This window comes from Panthera pardus, unplaced genomic scaffold (genome assembly GCF_024362965.1).
Source record: "Panthera pardus isolate Hobbes unplaced genomic scaffold, ASM2436296v1 HiC_scaffold_7, whole genome shotgun sequence".
Taxonomy (NCBI): Eukaryota; Metazoa; Chordata; class Mammalia; order Carnivora; family Felidae; genus Panthera; species Panthera pardus.
Window position 1 is genome coordinate 80,205,726 of NW_026527002.1, and position 19,300 is coordinate 80,225,025.

The 19,300-nt window shown below is 57.0% G+C and overlaps 1 protein-coding gene across 3 annotated transcripts in view; it reads right to left on the bottom strand.

Moving 5' to 3' along the window:
* LOC109273033 (maestro heat-like repeat family member 5) overlaps positions 1-19,300 on the bottom strand; it is a 61,055-nt gene that overhangs the window by 24,923 nt on the left and 16,832 nt on the right. For all 3 annotated transcript variants that reach the window (XM_053896393.1, XM_053896394.1, XM_053896395.1), the window contains exons 5-15: positions 18,529-18,688; positions 17,246-17,298; positions 8,904-9,011; positions 8,471-8,587; positions 7,847-7,966; positions 6,622-6,774; positions 5,840-5,962; positions 4,977-5,056; positions 4,386-4,521; positions 2,700-2,795; positions 1,076-1,180 (exon numbers count right to left, since the gene is read on the bottom strand). In XM_053896393.1, the coding sequence (XP_053752368.1) occupies positions 1,076-1,180; positions 2,700-2,795; positions 4,386-4,521; positions 4,977-5,056; positions 5,840-5,962; positions 6,622-6,774; positions 7,847-7,966; positions 8,471-8,587; positions 8,904-9,011; positions 17,246-17,298; positions 18,529-18,688 (1,251 nt within the window). The remainder of the gene's footprint in view (positions 1-1,075; positions 1,181-2,699; positions 2,796-4,385; positions 4,522-4,976; positions 5,057-5,839; positions 5,963-6,621; positions 6,775-7,846; positions 7,967-8,470; positions 8,588-8,903; positions 9,012-17,245; positions 17,299-18,528; positions 18,689-19,300) is intronic.

Genomic DNA, 19,300 nt, shown 5'->3' on the forward strand with positions numbered 1-19,300 from the left:
TTAATGCAATATTTAGAAAAGTCAAAATGAATGTAACAATTCCTGATGCACACAGTTTCAAAACTGTACCTAGAGACGGTCTGGCCCTGCATTACCACCACCTTACCTCATGGTGCTTCACTCTCCTGGCCCTAACCCCCGCCCTGGTTTCAATAAAACGTTATTTATAACAACAGGCAGCCAGCCCACAGCTGCCGCCATTTGCTGAGTAGATTGCTTCAAAACACCACCTTATTTATCTTGATTGTGGGGTGTTTTGGTGTCTGGGTAAATTTTGCACCCCAGGTCAGCGCCTCACTTGCCCCGGTCGCAGTCCGGGTCCTGGGTTGCGGAAATCGATTTTGAATGAACTGCAGGCCCCTTGAGCCCCTCTAGAGGGGTCCCCCTCACCCTGAGAATGAAGGAGGCGTCTGTGCAGGGAGCGCTCCCTCCCGTCCTGCCCCCATGCCCACCTCTCCGCCTTCATTAGAAACACACCCCGGCCGGGCAACGTTCAGAGAAACTAATTTTCTCAACGTCCCACGAATCTCCCTAAGGAATTAGTGCTGATTTTGGCTGATAAACGCACAAGCGCTCATTCCCTGATGGTGCCGACTTCATTCAGCCCAAGGGCTCCAGCGACAGATGGCAGTTAGACTGTGAGGCATGACTCGCTGGGGGTCGCGGTGGATGGCGACTGTTGCCGCAGTCACCACTGACCTGGACTGGGGCAGGGCCGCACCCCTCTGAGGACTCATTTCCTCCCATTTCATGGGTGAGACCCTGAGGCTCAGCGCGTAGAGGAACCTGCCCGAGGCTTCAAAGCGCGTTGACAGGAGCCCAGCCTGCTGGGTCAGGGGTCCAGGCATCTGGGTTCAGAGCCCAGCTGGGAGGACCTGAGCAGGGGGCCCCAATCTCCGCCTGTTCCCTGGTGTGGTAGAAAGGGGGTTGCATGGGCGTGTTGTAGGGCACTGTCCTGGTGCTGCCCTGGTGGCAGAGGTCCAGGGGGCCTGGAACCCCACGAGCCCGAGGAGGGTGGCCTGGTTGGGGCCGCAGAGGGGCCGTGGGGCGCGGGGCCTGCGAGCTGGATACTCACATCCAGGTAGAGGTCGTGGCTCAGGAATCCGAGGAGGGCCACGCAGCTGTGCACAGCCCGCTGCCGCTCGTGTGTCTTCTCCGACGCCAGCCAGGTGTACATGTGCTGCGGGTGGGCAGGGGCAGAGAGGGGGTGCTGCAGCCGCGCACCCCCGCGTCCCCCGGCTCCGCGGGGGCCACCCCCTGCTCAGCCCTGGGCTCACCTCTCGGCTCAGGCCCCGACCCCCAATCGGTTAGCTGGCCAGCAAGGCTCCGCCCCGCCCGGGACCCAGGCCACACCCACCCTGGCCGAGACCACGCCCGGTCCAGCCACGCCCCTCACCTCCGGCCCGCCTCCTCAGCAGGGCCCCAGGCCTCGCCCACCCTGGTCCATGGCTCCCCAGGTCTTGCCCTCCCCTGTCCCTCTGCTCAGCCTCTCCTGACCCCTCTGCTCCAGACAGCTCTGCCAGAGAAGAGAGGTCGTTTCCTGCTCAAAGCCCCTGGAGGCCCCTGGGTTTGAACCCCTTTGGCGACACGCACCCCTGTACAGAACAGTGCTTTTCTGTGCGCAACATAATTGCACGGAGTCACAAAGGGATACAAACACATATTGAAGCAGTTACACTGAACAGTTTTAAGCCAAATCTGAGCCTCTTTGTTAAAGCGACGGATGCTTATAGTCAGTGATTCTGACGTCGGATGCAGGAAACGGTATTTGGAGATTCTGTGACCCAGCGATGTCCTATGACCACATCTGTGACTTCCATCGGTGGCAAACACAGCCACTCCCGGCACTGCTGTGGTTTGTCGCCAACATTGCCAGGGGGAGGGGACACACTACTTTGCCGGTGGAGGGGAAGGGGGTGAGCGAAAATGCAGACATTTCCCCCACCCCCGCCAGGCACACACCTGACTTCCATCGGTGCACCCAGCTTGGGGGCCCCTGCTTCTGTGGCTCCCCTCGCCCCCACAAGGCCTCCAGGCTGGACCTAACCTAACCCAAACCCCCCTCCTCACCCTCAGCCGCCACCTTAGCGCCCTCCCCAAGCTGCAGCCATGCAGAATCTCTGTCTGTCCTGATCCTGGGCTCACACAGGCTGCTCACCCCTCGGCGGGGCCCTCTGCCTGCTGGGCCCTTCCCTTCCCTTCTCTACCCCATGACCTCCTCGGTCCTCATTCAGGTGAAGTCCACTGGCCCTGACTTCCAACCCTCCCAGCTGAGCCAGTGTCCTATCTCTGGTTCCTCCCCTGCCCCTGGACTGTCCCTGCCTGTTGACTGGTCTCCCTCCGGTCAAGGTGAGAGGGTGGGGGTGCTGGGCTTGTGAGAGCCCTCCTCACAGCTGGAGACATGGCTGCAGAACGAGGTCTCAGGGGAGGGAGGTCAGGTCCCAGCCTGCTTCCTCAGCAGCCCCCCTCAAGTGTGGCGCTCAAGGCCCACTTCCCACCAGGTGCACCTGCTGTCCTGCCCTCCAGTTCCCCCAAGCCGCTGTGATCCCTGAAGATGGACAGCCCTCAAGCCTCCAAGTTCACGGGCCACTCGCCACCCGGAGTTCAGACGCTGCCTCCTCCGGGCACCTTCCCTTGTCTGTCCTCGGCCCGGCCTGTGCCGGCCCCGCCCCTGCGCTGTGCCAGCCACCGCCCCTCACCGAGAGCAGGAAGTGCAGCTCGTCGGCCATAGGGTTCTGCATGATGAGGCTCTGCAGCATCTGGTCCAGGGCCTCCAAGGTCTTGTTGTAGAGGGTCTGTGCAGGGGGGTGGAGCAGGTCAGGGCAGCCGCCAGGCCCCGGCTGCGATTGCGGGCCAAGGCCTCCTGCAGGGCCCCAGTGCATTGGCCTCTCCCTGGTAGTGGTGCCCCTTCCTGCACACCCCCGTGGCCAGGCTGCACACCACGTGCGTTCACACCACATCCAGGAAGGGCCCCGGCACAAGCCCCATGTGGGCAGCTGGGAGATTGGGCGGGGGGCAGTCTGGGTCAGACCTGCCCAAGGTCACAGGTTTCTCTGTGGCCAAGGTAAGTTCCTTTGCAGCAGGGCTGGCTTCTCGGGCAAGCAACCTGCGCGAGACCTGGCACCCAGAAGGATCCTCGAGTGCTTGGTTTCCTGCTTTGCGGTCCCATCTTGAAATTCTTCCTAAGCTTCAAACAAGGGCCCGCATTTTCATTTTGCATTAGTTGGGGCAAATTACGCAGCTTGTCCTGCCTCCTGGGTCTCACACGAGACCCCCAATGTTTGCTGCTCGGCTCACCGGGCGTGCTCATGGAGGGAGCCAGCCAGAGAAAGTGCCCAGCCCGCCTCCTGTCAGGGTGCGTCAGAGCGGAGCCCTGGGCGCGGGCTGTCCACCCCCTGGGAGCCCTGGGGAACTCACTTCAGCTCTCTGAGCCCACCTTGGTCACGTGAGAACTGGTTGTGAGGTCAGCCCCACCTACTGGGTGCTGATGCACATTGAATGGGAAGGAGCAGGAGCCCCCAGCCTACCGTCTGGGACCCGGCTAAGCTCCCTAGGTGAGCCAGCCATGACGTTGTCATCTGACAATGGGGGCACTTTAGGCTCCTGCAAGGTTGGAGTGGGGACAGGCCCTGGCCTTCTGGAGGTGTGGTGTTGTCCTGGGCCCAGGGCACCCCTTGCACTCTCCCCATCCAGAGTGCTTATCTGTCCCAGTCCAGTCTGGACCCGGCCAGGGGGCAGGAGTGGGGTTCTACCCCGACTCCCACACCAGACACTTCCATTTCTCTGAGCTGGTTTCCTCACCCTGTGGACAAGTGCTGCTGGGAAGGTGAGCTAACATACACACGGGGCCTGGCACAAAGCAGGTGCTCGGTTAACACCGGTTCCCTGCCCTTTAGGGTAAACACTCGGGTCGCAGGTGTTGGTGGTGCCCCAGGAGGATGGGTTTATGCCCTCTGCAGAGCCCATGAGGTGCGGAGGGGGGCATCCGGCCCAGTAAAGGATGGGCCTGCTGGGGCCTGGGTGGGGCGAGAGCAGTTAAGTAGTGAGACAGCTCAGGGCTGCTCTCTGGGCGGGCAGGGAGAGAGGTCACTTATACTCCTATTTGTAGAGCGCCCTGTGCACCAGACATGGGACACCAGTGTCCCCTTTTATCTGGAGAATTAAGTACTGTTAGCTCCACACTTACCACCCCCATGTCACAGTTGGGCAAATGGAGGCTTAGAGAAGTTAAGAAACATGCTTAGGGTCCCCAGCCCTATCCTATGGGGGGTCAAAGGCTCTGCCATCTAGCCTGCACCCCCTCCAAAGCCACGAACAGCAGGCAGAGCCAGATGCCTGCCCAAGGGGCCCCTCTCATTGGAGGGGTACATGGGCCAGCTTCACACCTGTATGTTGGGTGGCTCCAGGAAGAGGCAGGTGTGTTTCTTCAGGACGTCCATCAGTGGCAGGGCGAACACACTGCGGAAGCAGACGGACAGAAGCCGTGATTTCCTCTTCAAGTCCAGGGGCGGCCTCAGTTTACTGTTTAGAGGTAGAGGGCAGTGAGGGAGGGGTGTGGGGGCCGGTGATTGCAAAGGGGCCCCCAGCCAGAGTAGACCAGATTTGACAAGCCCTGAGCAGCAGCCCCTCACCCAGTTCTGTCCTTGACCAGAGACTCAAATATACACTTCTGCCTCGCTGGCCTACAGGGCCTCCTGGGCAGGTTGAATTCCAGGAGGGTTTGTAAGGGACTAGCATGGCCTGGTTGGGAGCAGGTGCTTCATAAGCCCTGTACCCCAGGCTCCCCTTTACTGCACAGACTGGTCTCATCCCAGCCCTGGCTACACCACTGGGAACTTCGGTGGCTCTTTTTGGGCAAATGATGCTCAACTTTCATTCTCTGAGGTGTGAATTAATCACAATAGCTATACTGTTTATTGAGAGCCTCTTACAGCCCTGAACTGGGCCCTGACCCTGGGTGGGGCTGGGGAGCGTACCAGAGGCTGGAGATGATGTGAATGGTCTGCTGGCGAGTTGACGTGCACAGTGTGTCCTGGGGTTCCTTCTCCATCAAGACCTGTAGATCCACAGGTGAAGGCTGAGTGACTCAGGCCTGGGCTTATCACACTTCTGACACCAAGTCTCATCCCTGGCTGAAGAACTCAGTGCCTGGCACCCCATGGCCCACGGGATCATGCTCCAGCTTCCCACCCACCCACGGGGGCCTCTGTGGCCTGGCTGCACTTAGAGAACTAGAGCACAGCCTTTAGAGTGAGACAGGTCACGTCTGCACCCTGACTGCCACATACTGGCTGCATGACCTTGAGCAAGTCTCCACACTGCCCCAAGCTTTGCTTACTCTGTTACTTAAATAACAGAGTGTTGTTGCACACATGTCAGGTGTGAAGCAAGGTGTGCAAAGCACAGTGTCTGAGTCACAGCAGGAGCTCAGTGAATGGGAGCTCAGTAAACTGTTATTTTATTATTACAGTTGTAATTGTCCAGCGGTTGTGTGTTTCCTCCACTACCCTGGGGTTCTGTAAGCCTGAAATCTCTAGTGAGCAGTGGTCTGAGCTGGGATGGTGCTAGCAGAATGGATGGTGCTGGCCTTTCTGGGCCTCAGCCACATCAGCTGGGAGGTGGACACAACTGGCCGGCTCAGGGTCACTGAAGAACCAAGAGAAGTGGGGGGCATGGAGCGCTCCCAGGTGCCAGAGCCTATGAGGGGCTTGGACACGCCCTAGAAATCCAACTTCTTTGCCCCTTTCCAACACCTGCTTCTTGTGGATGCTGCTGGCCCGAGGGAGGAGTCTCCTCCTTCTCATGGGTCCCCTTCCTCTGCCCCAGGACCTTGACTCACCATCAGACACTCAAGAAGCTCTGAGATCTGGGAGAACTCGTAGCTGTGGGCCCCCTCATTGCGGCTGATGGCCCCCACCAGCATGAAGATGGCGGTGAGGAAGCTCTGCTTCAAGGTCTCGTCCTGGCATGGGGGCATGGGGGTCAGGCCATGGAGCGGGGGATGGAGGGGGCACAGGACAGGCAGGAGAGAGCACCACCATCACATGTGGCTGCAGGGCATTGCTGAGGGAGTATGGCAGAGATCTGCAGCTGGGCCACATAGGTAGGACTTTGAGGGGGAAGCTGTGTGGTTTTGTTTAAAAATGTGAATATGTTGACAACATGTCAAGGTCAGGAGTAAGAAGCCAATGTCTCGCCTCACTCGATGTGTGGCAACCCAGAGCCCAAAGATCTGAAGGATGCGATGGCCTGACCAGGCTGCCTGGTCCTCTTAGCCCCCTGGGGTGGACGCCCTGGGTGCAGAGTACAGAGTCAGCAGGCCATCATCCTGGGGAGGGGATGGGGCATCTCCGGGCCTTCCAACGCCCCAGAGTGAAAGCCAAGGAGAATGTGGGGGTGGGGCCACCACGGAAGCCCTCGAAGCTTTGGGTGGGACGACGGGGTGAGTAGGTGGGACAACGAGGAGGCCAGGCTTGGCTCCTCCTGATTTCAGAGTCAGGTAAGGGTGGGGAGGAGTGCCCCAAGGACCTGGAAGGTCCTAGCATTCTCTGACCCAGGTTCTGGTGGGGCCTGAGCTGTGTCAAGGCTGGGCTCCAGAGGAGTGGCCCGGGGGAGCCATACCCAGGAACTGTAGTGGAAGTAGAAGACCATCCGTGACAAGATGTTGTCCACCCATGGGAGGATGTGCGCCTTGGCCTTGACCGCCATCTGACCGTAGGCGAGGAGTATGGTGCTGCTGACCCACCTCCACTTTGGGTCCTCTGATTTCTGACCCTGGTGGGGACAGAAAAAGGGCGTCAGGGTCCCCCTGGCCCGCCCCCGGGGGAGCGGCGACAGGAAGTACTCTGCACCCTAGCGGGTACTGTGGGCAAGGGTTCTGAGGGGTTGCGAGGCTCAGTTTACCGTGAGAGGAAAATAGGAAGAGTGGAATCGTCTCTCTGGGGGGTTGGAATGGGACTGTGGGGTCACCCGAGGTGTGTGCGAGGCACTCGGCTCTCCCAGAACTGGCCAGGGTCCTAGCCCCTCACGCTGCCTGCCTTGGCGTAGCCCCCTCCCCTGGAGCTGGGGGCCCACTTCCCCTTTGGGCTGCTGGGGGCCAGCAGGCCATGCCTCAACCTAGGGAGATGGTAATGGGGCTCTGGACCTTCGGACCCGGGGGAGGCCCAGAGAGTGTGGGGGGACATCTGAGACACCTGAGGACCACCTGAGGTGGTCACCTGAGGACCACTTGCCTCCATTCCCTGTCAGTGACTAGGCCCCTTCTGAGGGCTGGAGATATGGGTTCCAGTCCCTGCTCTGTCACCTGCCGGCTGTGGGGCCCGAGGAGGTGGCCGGCCCCCGCTGGGCTGTCTGTCCTACCTGTGACTCTTCCCCCGTCTGTCCTGAGCTCCCTCATGCAGCCCCAGACACTGATTCTGCCTGCAGGAGTGACCAGGGGTGCAGCGAGGACGGGGGAGGGGGGGCATGCCGCCCATCAGCAGGGGCACAAGGTCGCCCTCTGGCCCTCGTCTCATGTTACAGGCAGGGCACGTGTCAAAAGGCCATTAATAAACACAGCGGCCAGCACAGCCACTGCGAGATGTCACCGGGGCACCTGCTGTGTGCCAGACGTTTCAAAGCCACGTTTCCATCCCAACGGCTGGGAAGGGAGGAATTGTTATTCAAGAGGAGAAACTGAGGCACGCGGGTCACGCTGCAGGTGGCACTGGAGGCCAGGAGGCTTGGTCCAAAGCCTGTGCCCCTAACTATCCCCAGAGGCCCTCTCGGACGCCCAGACCCATGTAGAGGGTGGGGGTCCTGATGCCCAGCCCCTCGTTGAGGCCCCCAACCGCCCCAGAGCCAGAACCTTCAGGCAGAAGCTGTGGAGGCTCCATTTAACGGGTGTGCTCCGGCCAAACTGCTCTAGGACGGCCCAGACGTGGCCCAGGTGGCGGGTCGCGGCCAGCCCGACGGTGAGTGCGATACCCTACAGGTGCGGGGGAGCAGGGTCACCGGTGCCGGTCACAGGACCACGCCTGGACTCTCGCCTGGGGGTGTGGAAACTGAGGCCCAGAAAGGCAGGGGACTCGTCCAAAGTCACGGGGACCCCCTCCCAGCCCCCCCGCCCCTGCTCTTCAGGACATGCAGCTCTGGCCCAACCCTGTGAGGGCATCTCTTATGGGGGCGGGTAGGTGGTGTGGGAGGCAGGGGGGAGCGGTGACTCTCTGGAGGCCTGTAACCTCCCCCTGCCCCCACTAGCTCTGAGCCTGGGCCAGAGGAGGGAAGGAGGGTCCAGGAAATAGATGTGTGACAGAGGAGAGGACCCAAGTTATGGTAGGCTCAGTGTGTGACCAGGGTCAGGACTCAGGGTGTGAAAAGGATCAGGTGTCTTTGTCTGGCCCGACCAGGGCTCAGGGTACGAGCAGGGATCGGGCTAAGCTTGCGGTCAGGGTCAGGCGGCTGGGGGCTAGGCTGGGGGCCGGGTCCTCACCTCCCGCTGCTTGGGCCACTGGTGGGACGTGTCCAGGAGGGTTCTCAGGTGTGTCCTCACAGTGGTGGCATTGTCCTCAGTTTGAAGGATCAGCCCGTAGTAGATGAACAGAAAGGCCTGGGGGGAGGTTTGGCTTCTTGTCCTGGGTCTGACCCACCTCTGTCCACCCCGATGGCCTCCCTGGGCTCCTGTAGCCGTCCTCACGCCCCTGCTCTAGGACCCTCATGCCCCTGCCTAGTGTTGACGGGTTTCAACGGTGCCACATCAAATCTGGCTGCACAGGCCCCTGGCCCTTTGTTTCTTTCGGGTCTCAGTGTCCTTCTGGGGCCTCGGCCTTGCTTAGGTGGGCATCCTATGGACAGAGTCCCTGGGACTGTGTGGTGGGCACAGGGGCTGCCTGTGCGGGGGGCAGGGGATACAGGGGGCGATCCACCTTCTCTGGGGGCTGTTCCTGATGCGTCTGGTCAGGCTTGGTGAGGGCCGACAACAGCTCCCTGGACCACTTGTCCGTGTTCAGGAACTGGACGGACTTCTCCGCCATCTGTGAGCAGATAGGAGTGGGCAGGGCCGGGGTGGTCACTCCCTCCACCCCGCGGGCTGGGGCTGAGGCCTCCACCAGCCCCGGCCCGCCCTGGTCACTCAGAGCCCTGACTCCGTCATTCCCTTGCCTTCCCGCCCTCTGATTTCCCTGAGATTCCCTTCCCTGGAGGTGTCCAAGGAGAGGCTGAAACCGGGAGCCTGCCCATGTCCCCGGCACCGGGCAGGGGCCCAGACGTCACAGATGCTCAGTGAGCGTCAGGTGAAGGCCGCCCGGCCGGAGTGTGGGTGCCAGGCCGTCTCCCGGCACCTGGAACTGTGCCTGGCACGTAGTCGATGCTCCAGTAAAATTGTTTTGAGTGAATGTGGGATCAGAGAAACGAAGGAGTGTGGCTTCTAAATATAAAGTCCTAGAAGTTTTGCTCTAACATATGACGACTACAAGATTTCTTTATTTCGGTGTTCCCAGATCCCACAGTTCAAGTCCGAGATTTTGATCCCCAGGTCCTTTGGGGCGGGGGTACCCCTTCTAGATATGATCCCAAGCCCCCAAATCTTTATAGAAAAAACAACTGATGGATGTGAAGGTAAACGTTTTCCGAAGTTTGTTCAGCAAAACCACCATAAATTCGGTTGAAAGATGCAGTAAATTGTGTTGCCTTGTGTTTTTGTTTCCTACAACCTCTAGCCAAGGGTTAATATCGATGATAACGAGCACTTCATAAGCTAGTAAGAAAAAGGCAACGGTCCGCTTAGAAATAGTGAAAGCACACACACGTGACAGGCTATCACCTCAACCTTGCTAATATCTGAGGAACGGAAATTAAGATGATATGAGATTGGCAAAAAATAAACTTGCTGGATGTCAGCAAGGAAGTGTCCTTCGGTGGGCAGGTGAGGGATCTCTATTTTTTTTTTTTTTTTGGTAAAGCCTTTGGCAGGCATCAATTAAAATTTAAAACGTGTGTACATTTCCCCAAGGGACTCCCCTTCTAGGAATTTATCCTAGAGGAGCACTCATAGGTGCCTTGGTTGGAGCACAAGGCACATTCTGTCGCGTGGCTAGATGCAAGCCCGCCGAGAGCGCCCCCTGCAGGTGGGACCTTTAGCGCCCTCTCCGGCGATGCTGGGTGGCGTAGGGTAGGGCAGGGTGGGGCGAGGCGGGGCGGGGGGCCCTGAAATGGCCTGAAATGGATTTCCCTCTGCTGTACTTCTCATCCCCGTGCCTTGCTCATTTTATAACTGGAGGTTTGCACCTCTACGTCCCCTTTGGCTATTTTCCCCGCCCCCCACCCCCCCTCCTCCGGCCACCAGCAGACCTCTTGGTGGTTGTGTGCATTTAGGAGTCTGGTTTGGTTGTTGTTTCCTTGTTCACTTGGTTTGTTTTCTTAGATGCCACATAGGAGTGAAATCATAGAGTATTTGTCTTTCTCTGTCTGACTTCCTTCCCGCAGCACAATACTCTCTAGGTCCCTCCGGGTTGTTGTCAATGGCAGGACCCCATTCTTTTTCATGGCTGAGTAGTACTCCGCTGTGTATAGAGACCCCTTCTTTATCCATTCTTCTGTGGACGAGCACTGGGGCTGCTTTCGTATCTTGCCCGTTGTAAATAACGCCGCAGCGAATGTAGCCGTGCAGGTATTTTCAGGTTAGTGTCTTTTCCCTTTGGATAAATACTGGATCATCTGGTATTTTTGTTTTGTTTTTTTTGAGGACCCTCCGGGCTGCTTTCCACAGCGGCCGCGCCAGTTTGCATTCCCACCAACAGGGCGCGAGGACCCCCTCCGCTCCGCGTCCTCGCCAGCATGTGGTATTTGTTTTTTTTTGAGTCTGGCCATTCTGACAGGTGTGAGGCGGTATCTCATTGCGGCTTCGATTTGCATTTCCCTGACGATGCGTGATGTCGAGCATCTTTTCACGTGTCTGTTGGCCATCGATAAGTCTGGGTTTTAAGTATGTTTGCCGAGGGGGGCTTAACTCACAGTGTGAGGCATAGATCTTTCCCGAGCGGCACAACGAACTCTGACAGATGTGCCGACCCGTGCTCCTGTCAGCCCACCAAGAGCGAGAACACATTCCGCCCCCCCGGGGAGCTCGCTCACGGTCCTTCCTAGTCAATCTCCATCACTACAAAACTGCTTTGATTTCTATCACCGTAGATTGTTTTTGCCTCTTCTGGAGTTTCATAGGACGGGAATCGCGCAGTGCGTACCTCGTACTTCTGTGCATCTGGTGTTCTCAGCACGTGTCTGCCTCACGTGTCAGAAGTTCACTCCTCTCCGCCGTGTTTCTATCGTTCTGTTTCTCCTCTGTGGTGTCTTTCACTTGATTTTCAGGTGGACGCTTACCTACGGACTTTAGGTCTTTGCTGGGGGTCCTGCTCTGCCTGGCGCAGAGCACTGCTGTCTCCGGTCTGCAGCTGTTTGGGGTAGAGGATCTCCAGGGTCGTGGGCCGGTCCACACGGGCCCTGAGCTCTGCCCTCTGCGGCGAGCTCCGGTCTCACTGATGTCCTAGCTACACTTCCCTTTCATCTGAAAGCCCAGTCCTGTCCCCTGACCTCACTTTTGGGGTCTGCTGGATCAGTGCGTTCCCTCGTCCCCTGTTCCGGGTTGGGAATCTGCTGTTGTGTTAATCTGCACGTGTTGTGTGTCTTGCTTTTTTATTTTTTAAAAAATTTTTCAGTGTTTATTTTGAGAGAGAGAGAGACGGACAGACAGAGTGCGAGTGGGAGAAGGGCAGAGAGAGACGGAGGCACAGAATCCGAAGCAGGCTCCAGGCTCTGAGCTGTCAGCACAGAGCCCGATGTGGGGCTCGAACTCATGAACCGCGAGATCATGGCCTGAACCGAAGTCAGAGGCTTAACCAACTGAGCCCCCTAGGTGCCCTGTTGTGTGTCTTGTTTTATAGATAAAGGCTATTGCTAATGGGGACCTTGGGACCCAAAGAGCCACAAAAATTGGGGGGTCTGGTCGGATCCTTAAAAACTGGTAGAGCGCCCGCCATGGTGTTAGGACAAGTTGGTCACAGAACGGGTTAGGTTGACTCTAGGTCACCTGCCAACCTCAAGACAATTTCCGTGCAATGAAAACATGCACAGTAAAACATGCACAGTCCCCAACCTAGCAGCACATCCCTCTTGGGTATTACTTGGCTCTGAGAAACCCCAAAGGCTTAGCTAAAAAAAAAAAAGCTCCTTAAGCCCCGAAAACTCAAGTGTGCCATCTTCTGTCATACCTGCTTATTTTATGTCTAAGAACTACGGTCCCAGAGCTATAAATATCTCCAAAAACGGCAAAATCTTAGTAAAAACAATCTAAAATTCCAATGGCCATTACGGAGAATGTTCAAATTAGGATTGTTTATTTCAGAAGTGGACTTGGAAACAAGGTTGCCCAAGATGACACGAACAGAATGGAATACTTAGTTTAATTATGATGCAGAAGCTTCCGAAAGGCTTCACGATTCCAGAAAAGCTCCATGCAAAGGTTCATTACAGAAAGCTAATGACAAATGAAAGACAGGTGCCCAAAACAAAAGGCAGGGAGCCTGACGCGACCCCTCCTGCTGGCTCCTTCCTCCCTGACCCGAGTCCTCATGCTTTGTGGACCCTGCAGACACAGTTACCTTTTGAAATAAAACCCCTGGAGGTCCAGGAGTCTCTCTCAGAGTCTTTTCCTCTTTGGTCAAAGGCCAAACTAAGGGCAATAGTTAAAGAAACTTCTAAGCCCAGAGAGGGTCCCCAGAAGTTTTCTGAAGAATTTAGAGTCCTTACCACGGGCTATGACCCAGGCTGCCAGGTCCGCGTCAGCGTGTGCACCTGCTGGTGGGCCCGGGGGGCCCGGAAGGGGAAACAGAGGCAGGAGGGTGTCATCCGAGGATGCTATTTCAGAGCCTCAGTCTTCGACATGGTCCCCTCATGGGCCACAAAAGAAGCGACGACCGCTCCCAAGCGGTGCCCAGAGCCCTCCCGGCCGCACTCACTGGTCTGTTACTCAAACGTGCAAACGAAAGACCGATCTGTGGCAGATTCTGAAGTCTGTCTGGAAGGGATCTTCCTACAGCATCCTGGGTTCCAGACAATAACGGAGGGCACCCAGCGTGTTCCAGCTTTTCCATTTGTAGGTGGATTATCTCCTGAGATTAGAGCGTTGATAAAAAGGCAGAAAATGGGACGGGAGGCCCCCTGCCTGACTGAACTCATGACCGGAGCTGGGGACTTTACCGTAAACAAAGGTCCGCCAAGCTGTTGGCCTGATGGCTGCAGTGGCCTCAAGGTCAGGGGCCTGGAGCGGCACCTGGGCCTCCCGGGCACCCCGAGGCGCTGCCCCAGGGATTGATGTCTCCGCTGTCCCCGCAGGCCCCACGGGACTCGCCCACACCACCTCTCGGGTCCCCGTGCCCAACCCCGAGCCGGGGCCCCCCGTGGGCCTCCCAGGGCCGACGGGGATGGCAGGGTTCTCTGATCTCAGCAACCCCCTCCAGCAGCCGAGAGAGAGCCTAGAATTAAATTAGTGGGAAGCCTTGCCAAATTCGGGGATGTGCGAGAGCTACAGTCTCTCCTTAAACCCCGCTCCCCCAGGACAGCAAATCCCTCGGAGGAAGGTTTCCATAGTGAGGGCATCTGATCCAGTTTAGAGGGAGTTTCTGTCTCAGCCAGGGGCCTTTCCCTGGAAAACGCTCTCTTTTGTTGTGTGACCCAGGCCCTGACAACCTGTCCACCGAGACCTCCTTTCTAAATGCAAAGGGCCAGCTCACACGTTTTGCCTCTGCTGGAGACCTCGCCTTGGAATTTCCCGACCCACCCGAACCTTTTATGTTCTTTACAGTCTGTCCTTGACATACAAGAGGACAAACTACAACAAAAGTCCCTTAATTTAACTGAGGTGCCTGTAAGCCTGTGGGCCGCCTCTCAGGCTGACACTGGGAGAGTGAAAAAGGACAGAGTCTGTCAAGATCCAAACAGACATGGGACGCCTGGGTGGCTCAGTCGGTTAGGCGTCCGACTGGGCGTCTGGCTTCGGCTCAGGTCACGATCTCACGGTCTGTGGGTTCGAGCCCCGCGTAGGGCTCTGTGCTGACGGCTCGGAGCCTGGAGCCTGCTTCGGGTTCTGTGTCTCCCTCCCTCTCTGCCCCTCCCCTGCTCCTGCTCTTTCTCTGTCTCTCAAAAAACACATAAATGTTAAAAAAAAAAAAAAAGATTCCAACAGACATAACTACACTTCTTCCCAAATTGCCTCAACCCCCATGAAACCTGAGGCTGTACAAGGCCTCGCACGGACGGCAGGGACCCCTGGTCGCCCAGGGGCTGATCGTCCCGCCCCAGCCCTGGGACAGGAGATCTTGCCCGCCCGCCCAGAAACCTAATGGACACAGTGGTGATGTGTCCAGCATTGAGGGCTGCTAACGAGGCAGTTCCCCGTTTCCCAGTTGTTCCAAACCCGGACAGCGGACTCACAGGGGTTCGCTATTCAAAATGGTGGATTTGGCTCAGCTTCTCCGGCATCGCTGTGGACCCCGGCAGCCGATGTCAGTCAACAACATACCTGGACAGTTCCGTGAGGCCCCTTCTTATTTCCCCCGAGGGCCCCGTGGAGAGCGATTCACCCCCAGGTCCCTGGGAAATGGAGCCTCTACAAAGAGGAGAGAACGCCTTGCCGTGCTCAGCTCCCAACCAGATGTTCGTGAAGGGTTCCATGTATTTGCTTGAGGGACATAAAGCCCCTAGAGGGAAATCGCAACGCTCTCTAGACACGGCTCCTGACCTAGGTCATGATCCAGGCGCTGACGGAACCCAGCTGTCCCCAGAAAGGATGAAACTGATCAGAGCATTTCCTGTAGGCACAGGACGAAGCCACAGCCTTGTGTATGTCGAGGCCTGGCTGCCTGTCACAGACCGTGGGCTCCTAATGTTTCTCCATTGGCTTTCCCACTCTCCGAACTTACTAAAATTCCAGTCCCCGGACCCATTCCTTGCGGGGGGTGGGGGGTGGTGGTAAACACGAACAGGCTTTAGAGGACTTTAACAGCCCCCCTCCCCCCCAGGAATGACCTGCCTCAGGCCCATAGAACTATTCAAACCTCTCCCCGGTTTGTGCCAGAAAGAGACAACCAAGTCCCGGGGATGCTCACACACAACGTGGTGGGGAGCACCGGCCTGTTGCTTGCAGCCTGGTTCAGGCGCTCCTGCCTCCCCGACGGCCCACAGCCTCTCGCTGGGGCAAGTGAGTAGAAGCCTGAGCAGATCGAATGCCAGGACATGACGCTCATTTGCAGACTGCTGTTCATCCCGCCATGTTGCGGGATGTTTTCTTTCTTTAAAAAAAATTTTTTTAATGTTTATTTATTTCTGAGAGAGAGAGAGAGAGAGAGGCAGAGAGAGAGGGAGACACAGAATGCGAAGCAGGCTCCAGGCTCCGAGCCGTCAGCATAGAGCCCGACGCGGGGCTTGAACCCACAAACCGCGAGATCATGACCTGAGCCAAAGTCGGACGCTGAACCGACTGAGCCACCCAGGCGCCCCTCTTTTTTTTTTTAAAAAATATAATTTATTGTCAAGTTGGCTAACATGCAGGGTGTACAGTTGGTTTTGGGGGTAGATTCCCATGATTCATCACTTACATACAATACCCAGTGCTCATCCCAACAGGTGCCCTCCTCCCTGCCCATCCCCCACTTTCCCACCCCCCCCCCCCGCCCCATCAACCCTCAGTTTGTTCTCAGTATCCCAGAGGCTCTTATGGTTTGCCTCTCTCCCTTTCTGTAACTTTTTCTTTTTTCCCTTTCCCTCCCCCATGGTCTTCTGTTCAGTTTCTCAAGTTCCACAAATGAGTGAAAACCTATGGTACCTGTCTTTCTCTGCCTGACTTATTTCACTCAGCATAATACCTTCCAGGTCCATCCACGTTGTTGCAAATGGCAAGATTTCCTTCTTTCTCATGGCCAAGTAGTATTCCGTTGTGTATACGAACCACAGCTTCTGTATCCATCTCTCAGAAAAGGCCATTTTCAAGCTGGAAATGCTGTTCCTGGCCGGTGAGCTGCTCAGGAGGGGGAGCCTCCCCCAAGCTAAATCCACCCACTCTGGGCCATCATCCGAGTGGGCCAGTTACCGGAAGGACAAACTGGTAATTCTCATGCTCGCAGCCGGTGCGCCTACAGGGTCGTCCATGTTTGGGGATGTTGTGCAAACAAATGGGTTTTCTTTGTGTCCCTTTAAGAAATTTCTTTGACTTGTACTCTAGATTTTATTATTTCTTTCCTTCTCCTTACTTTAGATCTCATTGGTCCTTTTTTTGGATAGCTTTTTAGTTTTCATTTTCATTTTCATTCATTAATTTTTTTCAGTGTACTTATTTTGAGAGAGAGAGAGTGCACACAGCTGGAGAGGGGCAGAGAGAGAGAGAGGGAGAGAGAGAATCCCAAGCAGGCTCCACGCCATCAGCGCAGGGCCCTACGATGGGGCTTGATTTCACAAACGGCGAGATCATGATGTGAGCCGAAATCAAGAGTCGGACGCCTAAACTACTGAGCCACCCAGGCACCCCGATAGCTTTTTAGATAATAGACTTTATACCTTTCTTTTCTTACATAGGCATTAAAAACACGAATTTCCTTCTGAGGTTGCTTTCTGTTGAACCCCACAAATTTTCATACGTTGTGTTTTATGATCATTGCGTTCAAAATCTTTCCTACTTTCTCTCGTGACTTCTTCTCTGACCCATGGGTTCCTTAGAAATGTGTTGCCTCCTTTCCAAATATTTGGGATTTTTTTCCAGATACATCTTTGCTATTGGTCTCTGATTTACATTCTGGTCAGAGAATGTACTCTGTTTTATTTCAGTCCTTTTAAATTTATCGAAACTTGATATAGGGCCCAGCGAACGAGCTATCTTGGTGAATGTTCTATTTATGTTTGAAAGAAATGTCAATTAGATCAATTTGGTTAATTATGTCGTTCAAGGCTTCTCTATCCTTAGTGATTTTCTGTCTTACTTCTCTATTAATCATTAGCTGCTACTGTTACCACTGACGGAAACTATTAACTACACTGAACAAGGGCGGCCCGCGTACCGGGCACTGTGCATTACATCCTGTAGTCCCCTCTAAGCCTGTTTGCTCATCTGTGACAGTGGGACTCCTCCCTACCCCCCACCCACCTCCCAGGGAGAGCAGGTGCCCTGCTCCCCTGTTGCCCCCAGCGTCCCTCAGAAGGCCCCAGTGGCCGGGCTCCCCCCTACCTGGGCCAGCTGCTTTTCCCAGCATGCCTTCTGTCCCTTCTGGAAGATTGACTCTGTGGGAGAGAAGGGCCACGTCGCTGGAGGCCACGTCTGACGTCCACGCTGGGGCTGGATCTCGGGCTCCTTCTCCCCCATCCCTCAGATACTGGACTGAGCCAGGGTGACATTGTCCTGCCTCTGCTTGTCCTGGCTTCGTGGAGGGCGGTGAACTGGGTGCAGGGTCTGGAGAGCTGGGCTGGACTTGTGGCCCTGCCACCCTGGCCTTGTGTCCTCAGGTCGGCCTTGTTGCCTCTTGGGGCCCCCGGCTCACCAATGGTGAATGGAGGGTTCCCTCCAGGCGTGGCCATTTGGAATGTGCCAGAATCCCCTCAAGGGTGGGAAAATAAAGCCCGGAGAGGGGTGCGTTGTGAGAACGGAAAGCTTTTATGGAACTTTGGAAATTCAACCTCGGAGGGAGGGCTGCCTTGGGGGTGGCCTGGGGGTCTCAGGGCAGCAGCATGTTCCGCTCACACTGTGAGTGGACGAGTGTGCCTCAGTGACAGCTGGTGTTTGCCTCCCTCCGGGGGCTGTGAGCTCCTGAGGGCAGGGAGCCTGGCACAGGGCAGGTGCTCAGTTGGTTGCTTTGCATTATGCTAAACTCTCTCCTGGCAAGACCCTTCCCTATAGGGCCTCCCCCAGGGTCCTCAGAGACCCCACTGTCCAGGGCGACCCTTCCCACAACTCAGAGCCAGTGGCTGCTGTTGAAGCCCTGGGACCTGGACATCACAGGCCTGTGACATGCTGTTCGGGGCCTTCGAGCCCACCACACTGCCTCTGTGAGCTTGGTTCCTCTTCTGCTAGTGAGCAGGGGCACCCGCCTGTTGTGGTGACAGAGGACCAGGACCCTATGGCAGTGCTGACCTCACGCCCATCCTGGGCCACCTCCTGGAGCCTCCTTGCCCTGTCCTGCTTCTGTCCAGGCCATTGTAGAAATGCTGACAGCAGGACCACGGGCCAATGGGGACCAGCTGGTGGGCTGGTGGTCTCCTTTCCTGGGGGCCTTGATGCGGCCCTGGCTGGCCATGGGGAGGGGGCTGTGGGGGGGGGGGCTGGGGCCACATCCCGTTCCTCTGGCACAGACATGTTGTGCAGCCGATGCCTGGCCCTACGTGTGCCCCGCAGGTCAACTGTGTTGCCAAACCCCCTTCTGGATCCTTCTCTATGATGCCACCGTCGGGGCCTGGGGGCAGAAGGTGGCCAAGGCGAGGCTGGGGGGTGCCTCAGGCCTCTAGGGCAAGACATACCGTTAGAGGTCAGGATGCCCATCACGTAGAGCAGGCTGCGGTGCGGGAAGACGCCTGTCAGGACCTCGGTCTCCAGGTGCTGGGCCACCACCTGCCACGAGTGCCTACAGATGGCCAGCAGCACGTTGCTGGCCGCGTCCTGGTACACCTCTTCCAGCTCCTGGAGGGCGGGGGGCAAGAAGGAGGAGTGGGCACTTGGACAAAGCTTTGGCTTTTCATGCATGAGGTCTGGTTCGGTCGGCAGGGCCGCTGTGGTCAGCCCACATTTTGGATAGAAAACAGACCAAGGTGGCCCAGCATACGCCAGCTGAGCTTCTGTCCCGGGCTGAGCTTCCCGGGACCCTCAGCACCTCTGGTCCTGGGATAGTTCCAGAAGCCCGCTGTGCTTCCTGCTTCTGAGCCTGGAGCACCGCTCCCGCCCACCTCGTCCATCCAGATCTAGTCCTTTTTAGAGCGGGCCCCGAGGCCCCCATGTGGGACGTGGGTCCTGCAGGCTCCAGTCAACTGTCCCCTCCGGACAATGTCACCTCCTTTGATGACCCATCCGGGTGAATTCAGAGCCACGGTTTCTGCCTCTCGGGCCTGAGGGCTCAGGGTCAGCCGCTCGGGAAGAGGCCCAGCTGGCGGTCCTGCCTACTTACCACCAGATAGTGGGGCGGTGGCCTCGGGCACAGGGGAGCCCGCTCTGTGTCCCCACACCTGGGGCCTTTCTCAACAAAATTTTGGTATGTCTTTTGATGCTGCTCTAATCTGGGTTCCTCTTTTCTCCGAG